Source organism: Coffea arabica, chromosome 2c (assembly GCF_036785885.1).
Source record: "Coffea arabica cultivar ET-39 chromosome 2c, Coffea Arabica ET-39 HiFi, whole genome shotgun sequence".
NCBI classification, from domain to species: Eukaryota; Viridiplantae; Streptophyta; class Magnoliopsida; order Gentianales; family Rubiaceae; genus Coffea; species Coffea arabica.
In genome coordinates, this window is record NC_092312.1 from 74027187 (window position 1) to 74044236 (window position 17050).

Genomic DNA, 17050 nt, shown 5'->3' on the forward strand with positions numbered 1-17050 from the left:
GACAGAACATAGAAAATTTCCTCTTCTTATTGTCACAATCCAAGTAAAATATGCAACAACTTAGTTTAGATATGATAATCTTCCATCTTTAGAGTTCCATAAACTTTTAATTGCTTTGTGTATAATAAATGTTTTCTACAACTAGCAATTGCTTAATTTTGTTTATTATATGGTTTCTTAGTCAATATTATACCAACAACTTAATTTAAATATGATAATCTTCCATCTTCAGAGTTTTTATAACTGAAGAATGCACAATTAACTATTAATTGCTTTGTACAATTACCAATTGCTTAATTTTGTTCATTATATAGTTCCTTAGTTTATATTATGCCAATAATCAAAGTTTTGCACAAAAATTTAATATATTAAAGGTTTGATATTTTAGAAAAAATATATTCACGAGCAAGGCACGTGAGTCATTACTAGCGAATCAAAGTTCAGTAATGTTGGTGAATGGATGAGTAAATAGAAGCCTAACTATAGATCTACATGAGTAAACATGTCCCGCATGCATTACCTGCTTCCTAGGATAACCAATTGTTCTACTGATGGATGAGAATAAATATGCCATAGCTTACAGTAATATTTAACGCAGAGAAGCTCACTGGATCAACACATTGCTTACTCTGAATTAGAACTTATGCATGTACAATCATTAGTTGGGCTTCTATTTTCATGCAAAAAATAATAAGGAAAGTTACTTTAACTTGAAAAAAATCAACTTAAAAGGGCCTAATAAAAAAATCAATCCCTTGATAAATGAACCACAGGATAATATCCAACAACAAAATAAAACAAGGCAGTATGAGGAGAAAGTTTGACATTTAAGTGGAGGAACTGGAGTTCAACATATGAGGTTACCTGAACCTGAAGTTCTCTGGCAGCAAAGTCTAGTAAGTCACTCAACAGCCTTCTTTTGAACATAGGCAATGATTCCTCACGTCTGTGGCAGGAAAAATAGCATTGAAATTGATGTTTTAGTAACAATGCAAGTATTCATGTTGCTCTTAAACTAAAAGAAAGCTGTTATAATTTCAGGTATAATTTCAGGTAAAGAAAATTATAGTGAATGAAGTTAGATGCTGTCTCACACTGTAAGCATGACTGTATCAACAGAAAGCAACCTCACTAGTCACATTAAAGTTCATAGTCACCTAAATAGCTTATATAATCAGTAGTCAACAGCTTACATAAGCATAAATGTTAGGCTTCAATGTCCATGGAAGATTATTACCTACTATAGATGCCAATCTCACAGTGTTTAGTTTCACATGTTAAAACCCCACAAACTGTTAATTCACATGTATAAAATCAGACCGAAAATAAAAATCCGATAAGAAAAAGAAAATAGGGTTTTACTCAGTCCATTATATCCCAATATATCCCAATAACCCCTCTATAATGGCAAAAGTTGACTACATAACAAGAAACCTAATTTGCTATCATATGTGTAAAAGAAGCAATTACAATCAGAGAAGCACCAAAAGATTAACAATAATGAAGCATATGATGTGGCTAATTGAAGTAAAATTACACCATACCAGGAAAGAAGGTACTAAAGTATTCGGTATATTACAGAAGAAAAGGTACAACCAATTAAGTCCAACAAATATCATCTAAAATAATGAATTTGCACCAAATTAAGCGTACAAGTGTTGACATACAACAGATTATTTCAAAAAGTCCTTTCTTTATGCTTCAACTTAGTTAAGATATACAAAACCTCACCAATTAGTCCTTCATTCCTATTTAATCCTTCTGGAAAATTATAAGTCCTATCAAACATTTTAGGACCATTAAGCCCTAGTTGATAAGCACATCTAAATGATTCTGAAGTAGTTGTTCCTTAACTCCTTTTTTCCATTTTAACCTTTGAAATTCAAAGCTTCAAATGATAAAATGTGGCAATCCCATTTTTAGTTTCTTTCGATATCTATCATATATGAAAAGTAAGGAAGTTCTTATCTCGAAAATGTGCATGCTAGTACAAGCAATATTTCTGATAAAGCAGCAGAAATGATACAAGCAATATTTCATGGGACATGTAGTGATCTTTCTCCTGAGAAGGTGAACATCTCAAAAGCACCCCAATTCTCTGCCTCATCCCTTTTACAAATTTACCTGTCCATTTGGCTACTAATTAATGTCTTACTGTTCCCACTTTTCCTGGCCTAAATCAAACACCAAATTCCTATTAGCCCTAAAACCAGGAGTGCTTCTAAGCAACTCATAAACCCTTCTCCACTTTTAGTTCAATGCTTGTGTTTTCTAGCCAATTTCATAAGCAAACCCACACCTAGTTTTCCATAGCTAGTTCACTCATTTGGTATAAACATGGTCTAGAAAACAGTATACCAACATCCACAAATAGCTTCATATAAGAAATCCCTAAAACTAACAAAGTCAAACTATACATCTCTCAGTTGTTCAGAAGAAACAGGCAACCTTAGGTCCCCCACAAAGGCAATTTAAACCACTCACAATTTTTTTCTTTGTTTGTTTATGAAGGGCAGATGCCAGCATAGAATGAGTACTCTGAAGCAGCCTATAATCTGCCAAACAACATCCATCCAAACTTCAACACAACTGGGGTAGACTCGCTAAATCCAAAAGAAGTATGTAGAACAAAAACCAGTTCAATAACCTAAAAGGGTACTCTACACCTTTAAAACCCCTTCTGTGTCCTTTCCCACCCTAAAGAATTCTTCAAAAGTATCATTCAAAGCCGAAGTTTCTTTCCTCTTCTTAAATAACCTGACTTGATCATAGCATCACAAGGTAAAAGCACAAAACTTTTTGGAGTTTCAGGATTCTAATTACTCAGGACAGAGTGCCATAGCACTTAAATGCAACATGATGTTCACATGATGCAACACCAACCCCAAGAAGCTATGAATTGCATTAACATGGGATAACCACAGCCCTCAAAGGTGTTTACAGTCGTTATTAGTTCAACAATAATATCACCCACACATGATTGAAGGCTTCAAATTACCAAGTACATATAAACAAGAAGGACATGCACTTGGAGACATGCAAGCAACAGAATGACTAATTTCATTAGCTCATACAACCAAAAGGAAGCCACAGTTTACTATTAGAGGACACAAGAATATAGGAACGCCACTAAGATTACTAATGTTCTTTCCAAGACAAACTTAACATGGAAACTAGGTCCAATCTCAATATTGTGAATTCCTACTGTATCTTAGACCTTCTGAAAATCAGTGACCATTGGAGGCAGTTAAGACAAACAACATAAGTTGATATTTTCTAACAATTTCAGAAAGGTAGAACTGATATGTAGTGGCACCTGATTCTTTGGTCTCCTGTGCTAGAACCACCCACCATCGAGAGCCACTCTGCACAATGAATTGTAGCTTCAATATCCTGTCAAAGCGAAGTATTCAACGAATAACATGAATGAAGCGGAAGGAGACAGAAGTTTAGAAGGTTATACAGAACAGAAAGGTTCGTCAGATACCAGAGGGAAAAAAATCAAACATACAAAAACAAAGGTGAAGCTCACAGAATTATGTCAGGTAGCAATCAAGTGGAGAGGCACTTTGATAGGCTACTACACCTTAAGCAACAAAATACTACATTTTGTTCTCTTTTCTTCCATAAACGAAGTACTATATTGGCAAGCAATATAAGATCCAATGCCAAAATTAATGAGGCCCTAGTCTCCTTTATTGACTCTAATTAATGGGTCTATAAATAGACAACATTTACATAGGCCCTGTTTGACAACTCAATTCAACGCTTAATGGGTTCAAACCTTAATATGTTCAGACATGTTTGATAACCAAAAATAGAAGGTCTTAGGTTCCATATGAATTAGGTATTTTTTGGGTGTTTTTCAAAAATTTTTCTATGGCTGTATATGTGAAAAACTTTTACTGTAGATAGTTAGATGTTTTTAGAGGTAGGTTCCACATGAATTAGGTATTTTTTGGGGTGTTTTTCAAAAATTTTTCTATGGCGGTATATGTGAAAAACTTTTACTGTAGATAGTTAGATGTTTTTAGAGGTGTTTTTGATGATGTATTTTGGGATATTTTAGAATTTAAAATTGTTTTAGGGCATTTTTTGAAAATTGAAAATAATACCACCCATCACCACCACCACCCACCCCCTCCCTCCTCTCTCCCCCCTCTCCCACTTTCTCCCCCTCCTTCCTCCTCCCCTCCCCTCCCTTCCCCCGCCTCCCCCATCCCATCTGATCGCAGCCTCTGTTTGGCACCCCCTGTTTGGAGCATTTCAAAAAGATTTTTCTCTTTTAAACCGCCTTCTATAGTAACTTGCTAAAAACACCCCAAAACACCTAAAATAGATACTGAACAAAAACACCCCACCATCACCTCCACCCTTCCACCGCCACACCCCCTCACTCATCCTGTCCTAGGAGGGGTAAGGGATCAAGGTGGTGGTTAGGAGGTGGTGGGGAGGATTGAAGGGGAGAAGGAGAGGGGTGGCAGGTGAGAGAGGGACAAGGAGAGGGAAAAAGGTGTTTTGGACAAACACCAATATATCATAAAACATCTACAATAAGCTCCAGTAAGTTTTAGACAAACACACCAAAAACCACACCATCTAAACAGACCCAAAAATCACTAACAAATGTTTATTTATTAGGTAAGTTAAAGAGGAGATGGCAAACTTTGCCATTGCCTTGATATACTTTATATAGGATACTGATAGAAAAATGATTCAATTGACGGCCTGCAATCATCTAAATATCGCATAATGTTTCAAGTACACTTGCTAACCTTAAAAGGGAAGAAAATCCGTGCATAGTAAACAAGAGCCTCTAGTTATATGGATCGAAAGATTTCAAAACATGCAGGAGCATGACATGGTTGTCTTCATGAATCAAAATGCTTTGTGAAGCCAAATGCAGCTAAAATTAATTACAAATTTCTAAAAACTTTGATGGAGTTTCTCATTTAATTAGTTAAAAAGATGACTGCCAGTTTGTCCTTAATCTCGTTTTTCATTTGCCCACTCCATATTTGATGGACCAGTATTTAGCTTCTGCTCTTCAGCTCTCCCTCTCCCCCATTTAAATATCATAGTTTAATTGGATAAGGTGTCAAGAGATTTTTGAAAAAAAAATGTGGAGTCTTCCATATTTGTATATTAGAATCTAAGGAGGTAGTAAAGCACACATATGACGACTAAATATCATGGACGTACAAGGTATTTGAAGAAAACAAAAAAATTAACTTAAAGTAGGCAATATTTTGGTATGCACTAAAAAGACAAGACACTCAATTTAGGACAAAGGAACTATAATATTTCTTTGGACTTGACTTGAAATAGCAGCAGTCCATGTTCAAGGAAAAGTTTGGGGTGGGGAGGGGGAGCAGCAAATGTTTGACAAATATTTTATTTCGAAATCTTGTTCCTTTAGATAGTACAAGAAGCACCAGTATCCAATTAAATCATATATATACATTGGCAGTGCTAATCAATTAACTGAAAAATGTCATTCTTTCACGTTAGGAAACAGATATGAGAGGGACGATGGGGAGCATGCCCCAATTGAAAACAGGACTTATTTGGTACATGATGGGTCACGTTAATCAACTTACATAACAATCCATGACACATTCATTGAACTAAATTTACATGACAAAACAAAAATTAAGCCATCGAACAACATTAGCATGCCTAAAGGTTTTAATGCTCATATTCATCCTCAACACAATCCCATTAAATGTGTATTAGTTGTCTCTACCTCCACCTATTTGACATGTTGAAAAAGGCCTAAATAATGATTCTGTAGATATTTTCCATATTCTCCTGATTTCAACTTGAATTGAGTATTTTAAGTGGACCATTATCTAAAAAAACATTTTCTTCAACTACTTCATAAGATAAAAAGAATAAAAGCTAACAACCCCTTTTTTTGCCAAAAACAATAGCTAGTTTAGATCCAAAGCATTTCAACATCCGAATTCTAATTAAAAAAAATCAAATAATGGTTATAATAGTTGATGTTCTTAAAAATATGTTTCAATTGAAGCCCAAAAATCTCAAGAATATTTCTATCGTCCACATCTCAGTTTCAGAAGCTTATGATCTTATTATGTTACAAACTGGAATAAACAAAACCATTGCAATTTTAGAATTAACTTGAAGAACAACAAACAAATAATAAAATGTGTTTTAGTCCAAAGATGTGGTAGTGCTGGTTGAACCAAAATCTGAATTCCAAAGAATAACAGAACTGTACATATAAAGAAACAGATCAACACTACAATGGTAGAGTATACATCAGCACATAGCCATTCCACTAACCAGAGAAGTTTAACTACCCAGGATTACAACTAAAATGTGTTTCAACATTCAATCGTTCTCCAATGATAACCTCTGAAGAAACCAGAAGCATCATATTTCTCTCACATAGTTCAAACCCTTTAGGGAATCTCTCTCACTTTAGAACTACCAATCTAGCTTAGCCAAATAAAAACCATAGGATATCCTGAACCTATTTCAAAGAGGTCAACTAATCATCCAGTCTGCAAAAGTTAAACCAATTTCTCAACTCATGTTGTGTCAGACATTATACCCCTCCTTTAAAGCTTTCACCAAAGATCATTAGGCACCATATTCAACATATATGATAAAAAAAAAGTTTCTACTTTAGATATAAGTTTCTCTACTCCACTGATTACTTTATATGACAAATGATGATATAAATATTAAGAAAAAAAATGCTTAGAATCGAACAGCAAATTAGTACAGCCAAGAGAATGCTTAGAATCAAATAGCCTCATAAATATCCAAAGTTAAATATTTGTGACTAAAAGAGGATCTTAAATCTCCAAAATAGGAGAAGTCAGTGATTATAGACCAATTGATGAAATAACGATTTAAGAGAAATGACAATGAATGGTCTTTGCGGCCCATCAGTCATGAACTTTTGTACCCATATTAGATTTTTTTTTTCTTTTGCCTTCATCTTCTTCTATATTAAGCCCATATGTTGGATATCTCACCCCAATACGTGAGTTTAAAAACTTTTATGCATATGTAGACATAGATGTTGCACATACACGCGTAGAAATAGGCATAAAAAGTCTTATTCTAATTCGCTAATTTTGGAGCTAAACAAAACATTTTGCATGGCCAAGCTGATGGTAAATTGAAATCCAATATTTCAGGTTCAAGTCAAGCAAAATTTATTTGAGCCTTATTAAGCTCCAGCACAAGCAATTTGTATAAATCAAATAGTTACCATTCCCTAGCCTATCTTAAAGAGAACTCATCCGACCACATTGATAGAATCATCTCATCTCTTTGGTACAACCAATGATTCCCCTCGTCTACTAATCTGCCTAGATCTGGATGTTCCTTTACCTTCCAAATTTTCATTGTAAATGGACATGGTAACATCACAAATATATATAACCACACATATGCAGATACAAACTCACACATGCACAACAGATATAAACAAGAGATTTGAAACAGAATTAACCTGCCATCCATCCTTCTGGCGCATTGAATACTCTAATATGATTATCAGGAAGTTGTGTATAAGGTCTTCCACATCTTTCAGGCTTGATGAAGTTTCAGTTGTAACAACACTTGTCTACATAAGAAAGGTAGCCCCCAGGAAAAGAAGATAAGAAATGGACATGTCAGATATACACAAAGATTAGAAGAAAAGGAGCTTCAAGAAAAGCAGCCTCTGCACCACTTCACGAGGGAAAGAAGAAGCAAAAAATACTTCCCAAATTCGTTTACTAAGACGTCATCAGAAACATTAAAGATTCAGTAAATTAAAAAGAAAAAACAAATAAGCTGAAACTATTAGCACTTATTGCTACCTCATAATTAGATATAAGAATTTCCAAAATCCACTCAGGCCATTCCTCCATGGCCGTCAAGCTCCTCCTATTCTCCGGATGACTGCAAGCCAAGATTAGGAGATCCTAAAATTGAGTAGAGAACAAGCAGGATGAGAAACTGAAGGACCAGGGAAAACCATGTCTAAACACATGGTTAAGGGAAAATTGACTGAAATTTACAGACCTACTCTATTGTAATACTTCAGTCTGTTATGATATAAAATCTGCACTTCCTCATAATCTTTCCATCCTATCCACTACAGTGGAAATTCATATATCTTACAAGCATCTACAGGAGCAAGAAAACATTATTTTGCACCTATGATTCCTTCCAACACATTTTAGCCCTTATATCCATGTGAACAATCCATTTTAAGACTAAAAGAACAAAAAGCAAGGACACATGCATGCTTACGTTCTCACAGGCCTTCCATAATTGCTAGTGGTCAACAATAAAATAGAAACAACAAAAGCCATAACATGCTAAAGATGATCGATATGAATAATGTGCTTTAGAAGTCATTTGAATGGGAAGATGTAAGAAATAAAATTATGATAATTCGGTCATATCACATACTACCAGAAACTATGGGATTGAATTGAAGATGGAAATAGATATGTGGAGCATTACCCGCATCTGAGATGATGTTAATATTCAAGTACAGAATATCCAACAATCATGAAATAAAAAATAGTACGAATTCAGCAAACTTTATCAAGCTTGATTTTCATTTCAAGCCATACAAATTTTCACCGCATGCAAAATTATCTTAATAACGTCAATTCATTGGATCAAACTCTATGAAACTGAAAGAAAGATAAGATTGATTAGTTAGAGAAAATGCAAAATCCAACTTAATACCTGAAGTGCTCGACTTTGAAATGTCTTGGATGCATATGGAAGTGACCGTAGAAGAACTAACAAAAGCTGTAAATGCTCAAAGCGATGACCAGAGTCATAAAAGTTCAGTCCATCATCTGTTGAAGGAGCATTTAACTGCAACATAAGGATCACATCTTAGATCCTTCTAAAACATTCTCCTCAAGCACTTTTCCAGTGTCAAAGTTAATCAGTACTAACAGAAACAACAACAATAATGATTGCAAATAGTAGTAACTACAACTAACAATTCCAGTCGTATTAATAACGAAAACAACAACGCAACTATATTAATCTCTTCTGGCAGTAATACATCACCTCAACTCCTATCAACACAAGTTCTTCTGCCTATAAAAAGATGAAAGAAAACCTCTACATTTTGTTCTAAAAAAACTAATGCAAATCATTACAAACTCGGTACAAGTAATGTCGAGGAAAGCAACAATCATCAATATTGCTACAGTCAAATGCACAACCATGCTCACCAAGACCCAAGAGCAATTGCATTTCTCTAAAAACTAAAATTGCCATTCTAGTTGCAGTGCAGAAATCATTTCACCTAAATGCAAAATGATTATTTAAGACAAATAAGCTTAGAACTCATATAAGACAACTAGAAAAAGCGAATATTAGAACATTTCTTCTACATGGCTTCAGTAGAAAGGACGATGCTGAAACATTTGGTACCCTACGAATATGTTTTTGGCATATATGTTTAGCCGCGAAAATCTTGGGAAAGAGAAAAAATGAGGTAAAAAATTCAAAACCAGGAGTCATAGAGCAAGTCATACCGAGGCCCCTAATAATGCTGTGTATACTCTGCTAGTCATAAGCCTGTTTGGTGCTGCTTGGAAAGCTCTTTGTAAAGCAAAAAGTAGAAGTGAAACCTTGTCATCAAACATGGTCCCCCCTCCCTCAAGCAAACCAAGAAGATTATTACTCATATCTGGAGGAGCGTGTGTACCAAATTTCAGATGTCCTGATATAACTAAAGCACCTAAGATGTTAATAATGCCAACAACAATGCTATCACTTTTGTCTGCATTGTATACATTCTTTCTTGCATTTTCGGCACTTATTGAAGAAGTGATGCCACCTAAATTCCTGAGGAAAAGATACTCAGATACAGATGACATCCTTTCAATGGTAGAAGACTCAAGTTTCCCTTTTTCAGGTGAAGCTAATTCATTTTCCTCCATATGTCCTGTATTACCAATGTGGCTACTTTCCAAAAGTCCATCTTGATTGTTTAAATCTGATTTCCCTGTTGAAAGAGATTTTTCATTCTCAGTCGATAATTCTGGTTCATCCAGGTCTCCAGCTTTTGCTTCACGCTGCAATAGGACTAGAAGGGTTTCTATACCACCATATGCCATAAATGCCTCAGAAAAGGTCTGAGCCCTGGATGCGTTGGGCTGTACAACCAACCTATAGATGAGATGCAATACCCTGGAAACCTGTAGGCATGAAAAATGAGATACAAGCAAACCCAGTGATCTAGCAGAAAATGCTGGGACTAACAAGATTCACAGTTATGAAGTTTGAATCATTAGCTAGAATCAAAATTGTGGATGCTAACATATCTGAGCTTCAGGATGAAATCCTCAATCTCAAACTTAAAAGGCCAAACTGATATGAAAATCAAGTAGTTTGGAAGTGAGAGAAAACTCTGACAGCAGAAATATTTTAAGCACTTCAAATAATTACACCACAGATCAAATAACATGTCCAGTATGCTTAAAAACGTGCTCCTAACAACAAATAGAGAAGTGCAACCAGCATGCTCCAGCCATAGCATAACAAGCAAATACAACTGATTATCCAGATTCATCAGGACACCTTATCTTTTCTACTAGATCAAGTTAAAAGATATATGAGCTTCTCTGACAATACTTGAGAATAGTAAACATAGTGAATAAATTCAAGTTTACAGGTGTTGATGACTTGAACACTGCTAATCTGACGGAATTGATAGAGTAGAAGCAGTCAAAATTTGCTTGCATAAGATTCCACTGAGTTTATGTAGGAATGTCAACTGAAACAGTCAGGACCAGTAGCAAGATGCCTTCATCTCAATTTACACCATTTCCGAGAGTCAAATAGAAAAGAGAAGGAAAGGTACGATCTTCATAGGTATTCGAACTAATCAACAGAGTGGCATCACAAGAGAAGGGCAAAATAAGCACACAACTCCCAAATATTACTCCCCAATCATACCTTTTCCACTACTAACCTTTGATAGACAAACATATGCTAAGACCCAAGGTTTTTCAACTAGATAAAACAAAATACATATATGATCATTGGAATATAGGTATACATGTAGTCAAGGGAAACAGAAAAAATAACATTGAAATATTATTCCCCAATCTCTAAAGTTCAGAGTCATAGTTTTCCACAGCTAATCTTTAATAGGTTGGTATATTCTAACATATCAGATTCTCCAGTTCAAAAGATTAAATATCTATACTATACTTAAAGTTGGAGCCTTGGGTTTGGTGTAAACAAATTTTTGTCACTTTTTAGACTTCCATTTTTACCCTCACAAAGCTTAATTTTGCATGCTAACCAAAACCAGTTTTCAATCTGACTACTAAAGCACATGTTGCCAATATAACCATCCACAAACAGTGTAACCAATAAGATATTTATAATCTCAGTGAAAAATATCTTAAAAATCAAAATTTGTAATAGTTCATATAAAATTAATGTAATGTAAAATTTATCTCTAAATTGACACACATTGGGTGTGCCCTTAGCACTGGTATACATGAAACATCAACACATGTACACGTGTGCGAGCGTGCAAGCACAAGTAGGTATATATGTAAAATCATCTGAACCAAGACATCAGTACACCATATCTCTAAAACGGAGGAGTGCAAGTTGGACATGTCATGAGGAATAACTTAAAAAACAGACAGGAAATTGAAAAGGAAAAAAAAAAGTGAAGGAATATATTCTGGGATGGATTACCTTGAGCTCTACAGCAATAATAACGAAATTTTTCAATACATCTTTTTTAAAAGATAATGCTGGGAGGGGAAGGGGGGAAATTCAGCCCCATAATTGAGTTAGTTAATACCCAAGGCATCTTAGAGTGCAGCAAGAGCAATATTAAATGAGATGGCACACCTTTTTTTTTTTTGAGATCGCACACTTGATTACACAGAAAATTATCAATCGTATTACAGGTGCAAAATTGTTGTTAACACATCTGTTAGGAAACAAAAGAAGATATTTGGGCAGGTTCTATACATTCTCTAAAACATAATGTCATACTGCATACTATACAATCAGCAGTTTCAGAAAGTTTCAAAGGCATTTTCCCAAGAATTCTATAAGAAAAGGAAACAGACAAGCTAATAAAATCACATTTACAGAATATACCGCAGAACTTGGAATTCAAGATACAATTTTAATGTGGATAATGGACAAAGATAACAAGCCCCAGACTAACATGAAATTTCAGTGTCAAATGATAAAATGGCATTACAAGTTGACAAAGAAGCTCATACTTCACAAGTAACAAGCAAATATAAGCAGGATGGCATAACATAATCTTTAAAAACAAAGATATGAAGCATGCCCATATAAGAGACACACATAATTATGTTCAAACTCCATGATAAAAAATAACAACCACGAAGCTTAGGAAGAACACATAAAAAGCATAATGTATATACTAATAGCAGAAATGAAGAGATATATAACTAAATAAATGCTCATGTGTTTGTTTGTGTGTCTATATAAGCCACAACAGATCAACCTAAAGAAACATTATCCACAATTAGAATTGCATGTACCTGATTCAATTGTGGACAGTCAACCATGAATCCGAGTAAACAACGCACATCATCCACAGCCACTGAAGGAGGAGCTGCCAGAACCAATAGTTCAATAACCACTAAGAGCTCATCAACCAATGCATTAACTTCACCAACAGGGCGAGCTGCATCATCTATAGAAAAGGTATCAACAGAGTCACTTTCACGAGTAGTCCAATAACAACGCCTGCAGCCATCAAGAAGCATCTGAATAGCATTAGCATCTCGCATAATGGATGACTCAGTAAAAACCATATCAGCAAGTGAAGATAGAAGCTTCTTTTGTAACCCATAGCTGCACAAGCTCCAGATCTTTAGATCCAGTAGCAGGGTACTAAAAAGCTGCACTTTGAGGGCATGGTTTTGTTTCTGAGATTGGCATAAGGATACAACTGCTGCAACAAGTTCCTCATTCCCTACTCCATCATTTCTTGCAGCATCAAGTGAGGACAGAGTTTGAAGGAGATAATTCAACACTCTCGACAAAACCTCAGGCCCTCTTCTACGACACAACTCTTCAACATTTCCAGGGTATTGAATGGCCAGAGAAATAATTCTGAATATGGGAGCAGCAAGAGAAGTTGTGGCCAACGACAAAGAAAGGTCACCTTGTTGTGGTTCTAAGCTATTGTCATGCACATTGCTTACTGTTAATGGAAGTAAAGACATGGGACCTCCATAAGACAAGGCCCAAAAAGCCTCTGTGGCCCGCATTCTATTTGCTACATGCACTTGCCCAAGAACTTCAGCAGGCCTTCGATGCATGCCTGAGACATTCAGGAACACTTCAACTAGGCAAAAGCAGTTGCACCATATTTTCAAGCTAGAAGAAGAAAGTGAATTGCAAAAATATCCACAACAACATTAAAAAAAAAAAAAAAGATTTGAGGGCGAGATAGCAGATTTTATAAGAAAAGATAGATACATAAAATTATAAAACAACAAGAGCAACTCACAATGCATATATACAGGAAAAAGAAAAATAACGAAAAATAACAATCAAGAAAACTGATAAAATCAGAAGTTTGTCTACAGAAATTGAAGAATAGGAACTCAGAGGCATATGTGCCTGGTGTGTTTGTGTGAACATGTTTCATACAGAAATTTACTTCTTTGCAGGGAACTAGAAATCAAAAAAATTATAGGGATCTTGTTAACATTTCCATCCTCCAAAAGATAGAAAAGCATCCTAAAAGTTAGAAATCATATGCACCATCCTGCAACAGAAGATGTCATTGCATTTAACAGTACATCATTAGATAAGTAGATGAATTGCTTCTTGAAAGGATAAATAAGAGAAAGCATAAAATAAGTCCATTTTAATTTAGCTATAGACTGCATGACAAAATCTCAAACCTGCTACAGCAGAGGGGGAAGCATCTGGACAATAGCGCCCATTCAGTAAATTAGGGTGATAGAGGAGATGAAGGGACCCAGCAATTTCAGCATCCAGATTTGCATTTTCTTCTGCCATCTTTTGTACATGGTCATTTGCAGCTAACCATGGTAAACCAGCTCCATTACCAAAACAAGGTAGCACATCCCCTCCCCTAGAAGCCAAACGAATCATTTTCTCAGGCCCAATAGGTTCCTTAAAGATATATACAGGGCCCATTTCAGCAAACAAAGGACATTGACGACGACGCCGTTGTAAACCAGCCATTGTTGGAGGTGGATTAGTTCCAATGCAGCAAAATGCAAGTGGCTTGGAAATCCGTGGAAAATCAAAAGGACGATTTTCGTACAAGGATCCATCAATATATAACCTTAATTCGCTCTCTGCTTTCCCAAGTAGCCCCTGCTTGCAAGTATGTTCAAGGCCAATAAAGTACCAACATTGTGGCTTAAATGCATGAGTGAAATGCAGAGAAGCCTTCCTGCCTTTCCCACTTCCACATTCTACTACCAAAAACTGGGCATGAAAATATGCTTCCATCCCCTGATTATCAGCAGATAAGAAGCTGAAAAGTCTTGGCATGTGTGCTGTGCCTTCACCAGCTAAAGCACTGGCAGCAGCAGCTGCTGACATAGCTGATGATTTTCCTGATGTAGCAGCCGCAGCTGCAGCAATAGCTGCTGCGGCAGTTGCAGTATTTAGTGTGTCTGCAAAAGACTCGATGTAGATCCAGGTCGCAAATGCATATCCATTTATGAATGGCCAACGGCTCTCTCCAGGACCAAGCAAGCCAGAGCTTTCACCATCAAATTCAAATGTGCATGCTGGACCCCTTGATTCTTTTCCGCCCATTGCCTTCTCCAAAGAAAGAGTCAATCGAGCAGCCCATTTAGTGTGAAGTGTCTCTGTGATTACTTGAAACCACTTATACAAATCACTGGCACTGAGAGAATGCCCAGCTAAATACTGAATGCAATGACACAGAGGGGTTCCATCCCAACTCATTTGCTCACTCGAACCATCATCCTGAAGAAATATCTTAGCAGCTGACCGCAGCAAGACCCCTAATAAACCAGCCATGGAGCACATAGCTCTGTTCCTAGTGCAGGCACGCAAGATAGCAAGCAATCCTCTTACCATCCTAGTCCTAGGGGACATAAGACCTGCTATATCACCAACACAAGGTAGCCAAGGAATAAGTTCACCTGCCACAATGGCAGCCCGAGAGTTCAGCATCACACTAGGAGGATTGTTATCCTCATCCTCAAAAGATTCAACACCTCCCATTGTCGCAAGAAGGGAATCAACAACCAAGAACGCAACGGTATCAGCCTCTTCGCCATATCCAAAACTCTCAACACCACTCACAATATTCTTTAGCTTGTCCAAGCTTTCAGGCTTTCCCATAATGGCAGAATCCACTAAATGCAATAGCTCTGGAGACACATTTGGCATAACCTGTTTCGGCCTAGGCTTTTGTGGTGAGTCAACAGGAGAGAAAGCACCGTCGCCATATGAATACATGGCAGAATCCACACTAACTGAAGAAGGGGACAATTGAACATCATGAACTGATTCACTCTCTGGCCCAGGGCTAGAAAAATGGCGATCATGGTGCACATCTGCGTCTGGCGGAGAATTGAACCCTGACGGAACTGTCCCAAAAGAATATTCAAACAGGTCCTCACTTCCACCTGATGAATGCCTCAATCTAGCAGAACTTTCCAATTGTTTTGTCTCTTCTCCACCTTTATCTTGGTCTTTTAAAGAAACCTGCTCAAAATGGTCATCATCTGCAATTGAAGCTGCAGAATCTGGCCTTTGCAAACCTACACTATTTTCTATATCATCTGTACTAACACTTGTAGTGTCAACAATTTCTGTATGAGACGTCCCTACCCTTTCATCTAAATTATCACCTTCTCCAATAATTTCTGATTCCCTACCAGGAGTTTGTTCATGCTCATTAACCTCTTCCCCTTCCATTCTGCTATTAATTCAACCTAACCTAATGAAGTCTTCATCTGAAGCATTACTGAGTATTTACCTAAACAAATTGGGTAGCAAGAAAATAAGGCACATTACTGAAAAATAGAAAGACCCACATCTAGAACAAGTCCATATGAGCAAGAAACGGTTCAGCATATACTTGCACTTTCTCTCAGCCCAGAAAAACCCACAAATTTCACTCAACCACCCGAATTTCAATAACGAAAATACCCATGAAGTAAATCAGAAAGGAGCTAAATAGATACTCCATGAGCATAGATCATTAAAAAGTCCCAAAAGAACAGTAGAACAAAAGTCTCCACCACTGTTGACCATCCTAAGAGCCAAATGTCAATCAAACCCAATGCTTAAAAGCTATAAATAATAAAACCCAGAAAAACAATTTAGTAATCCTTTCTTGTATTTTATAGAAAAGCAAAGAATCCCAGTTAACTTAGATCCAGTTAATGCAATAAATTGTCGTCAAATTATAAATTTAACTATCCACATTCAGGATCAAAACATTGCATTTATGTTCTTATATTGAAAAAAAGGGGGCCCTGAAAGTGATCAAATCAAAGTGAAAACCAGCAGTAAATACATCTATAATGCAGAATTAAATGAAACGGAGGGTGTAAATGCTAGATATGGTTGGTTACCTTATGAGATTGGAAATGAGTCGTAGCCCTCATTGATTTTGATTCAGGTAGAAATTTAATGAACGGACGAAAGAAAAAAAATGGTAAATCCAACAAAGAAAATGGAAGAATCTGGGAGGAAGAGAGATCGGAAGAGAAGGCGAGTAGAGCGCGAGGGAGAAGGCCGAGCCAGCCAAGTAATGAGACTGTATCAAGTACTCGTTACTAAAATATGGCCTTGCAGAGTAGAAATAGGCTTAGCTTTGTTTTTTCTTTTTCTTTTTCCACTTATTGGTTCTTTGGATCTGGGCTAAGACAGCTTTGCATTTGTCAAAACACGGAAAAGCCCATTTATGTCCAAAAGTGCATGGGAAGTTTAATAGTTTTTTTTTTTTTTTTTTGGAGGGATAGAGTTATTACTAGGGTTTTGTACAACTAAAAATCTAGGTTAGATT

General features: G+C 36.3%; 1 protein-coding gene across 1 annotated transcript in view; it reads right to left on the reverse strand.

Moving 5' to 3' along the window:
* Window positions 1–16755, reverse strand: part of LOC113733071 (BEACH domain-containing protein C2) — a 33563-nt gene extending 16808 nt beyond the window's left edge. The window contains exons 1-9 of the mRNA XM_072076448.1: window positions 16617–16755; window positions 13929–16015; window positions 12552–13339; window positions 9537–10202; window positions 8728–8862; window positions 7845–7949; window positions 7493–7606; window positions 3317–3393; window positions 865–946 (exon numbers count right to left, since the gene is read on the reverse strand). Coding sequence (XP_071932549.1) covers window positions 865–946; window positions 3317–3393; window positions 7493–7606; window positions 7845–7949; window positions 8728–8862; window positions 9537–10202; window positions 12552–13339; window positions 13929–15954 — 3993 coding nt within the window. The 5' untranslated portion in view covers window positions 15955–16015; window positions 16617–16755. The remainder of the gene's footprint in view (window positions 1–864; window positions 947–3316; window positions 3394–7492; window positions 7607–7844; window positions 7950–8727; window positions 8863–9536; window positions 10203–12551; window positions 13340–13928; window positions 16016–16616) is intronic.
* Window positions 16756–17050: the final 295 nt, after the last annotated feature.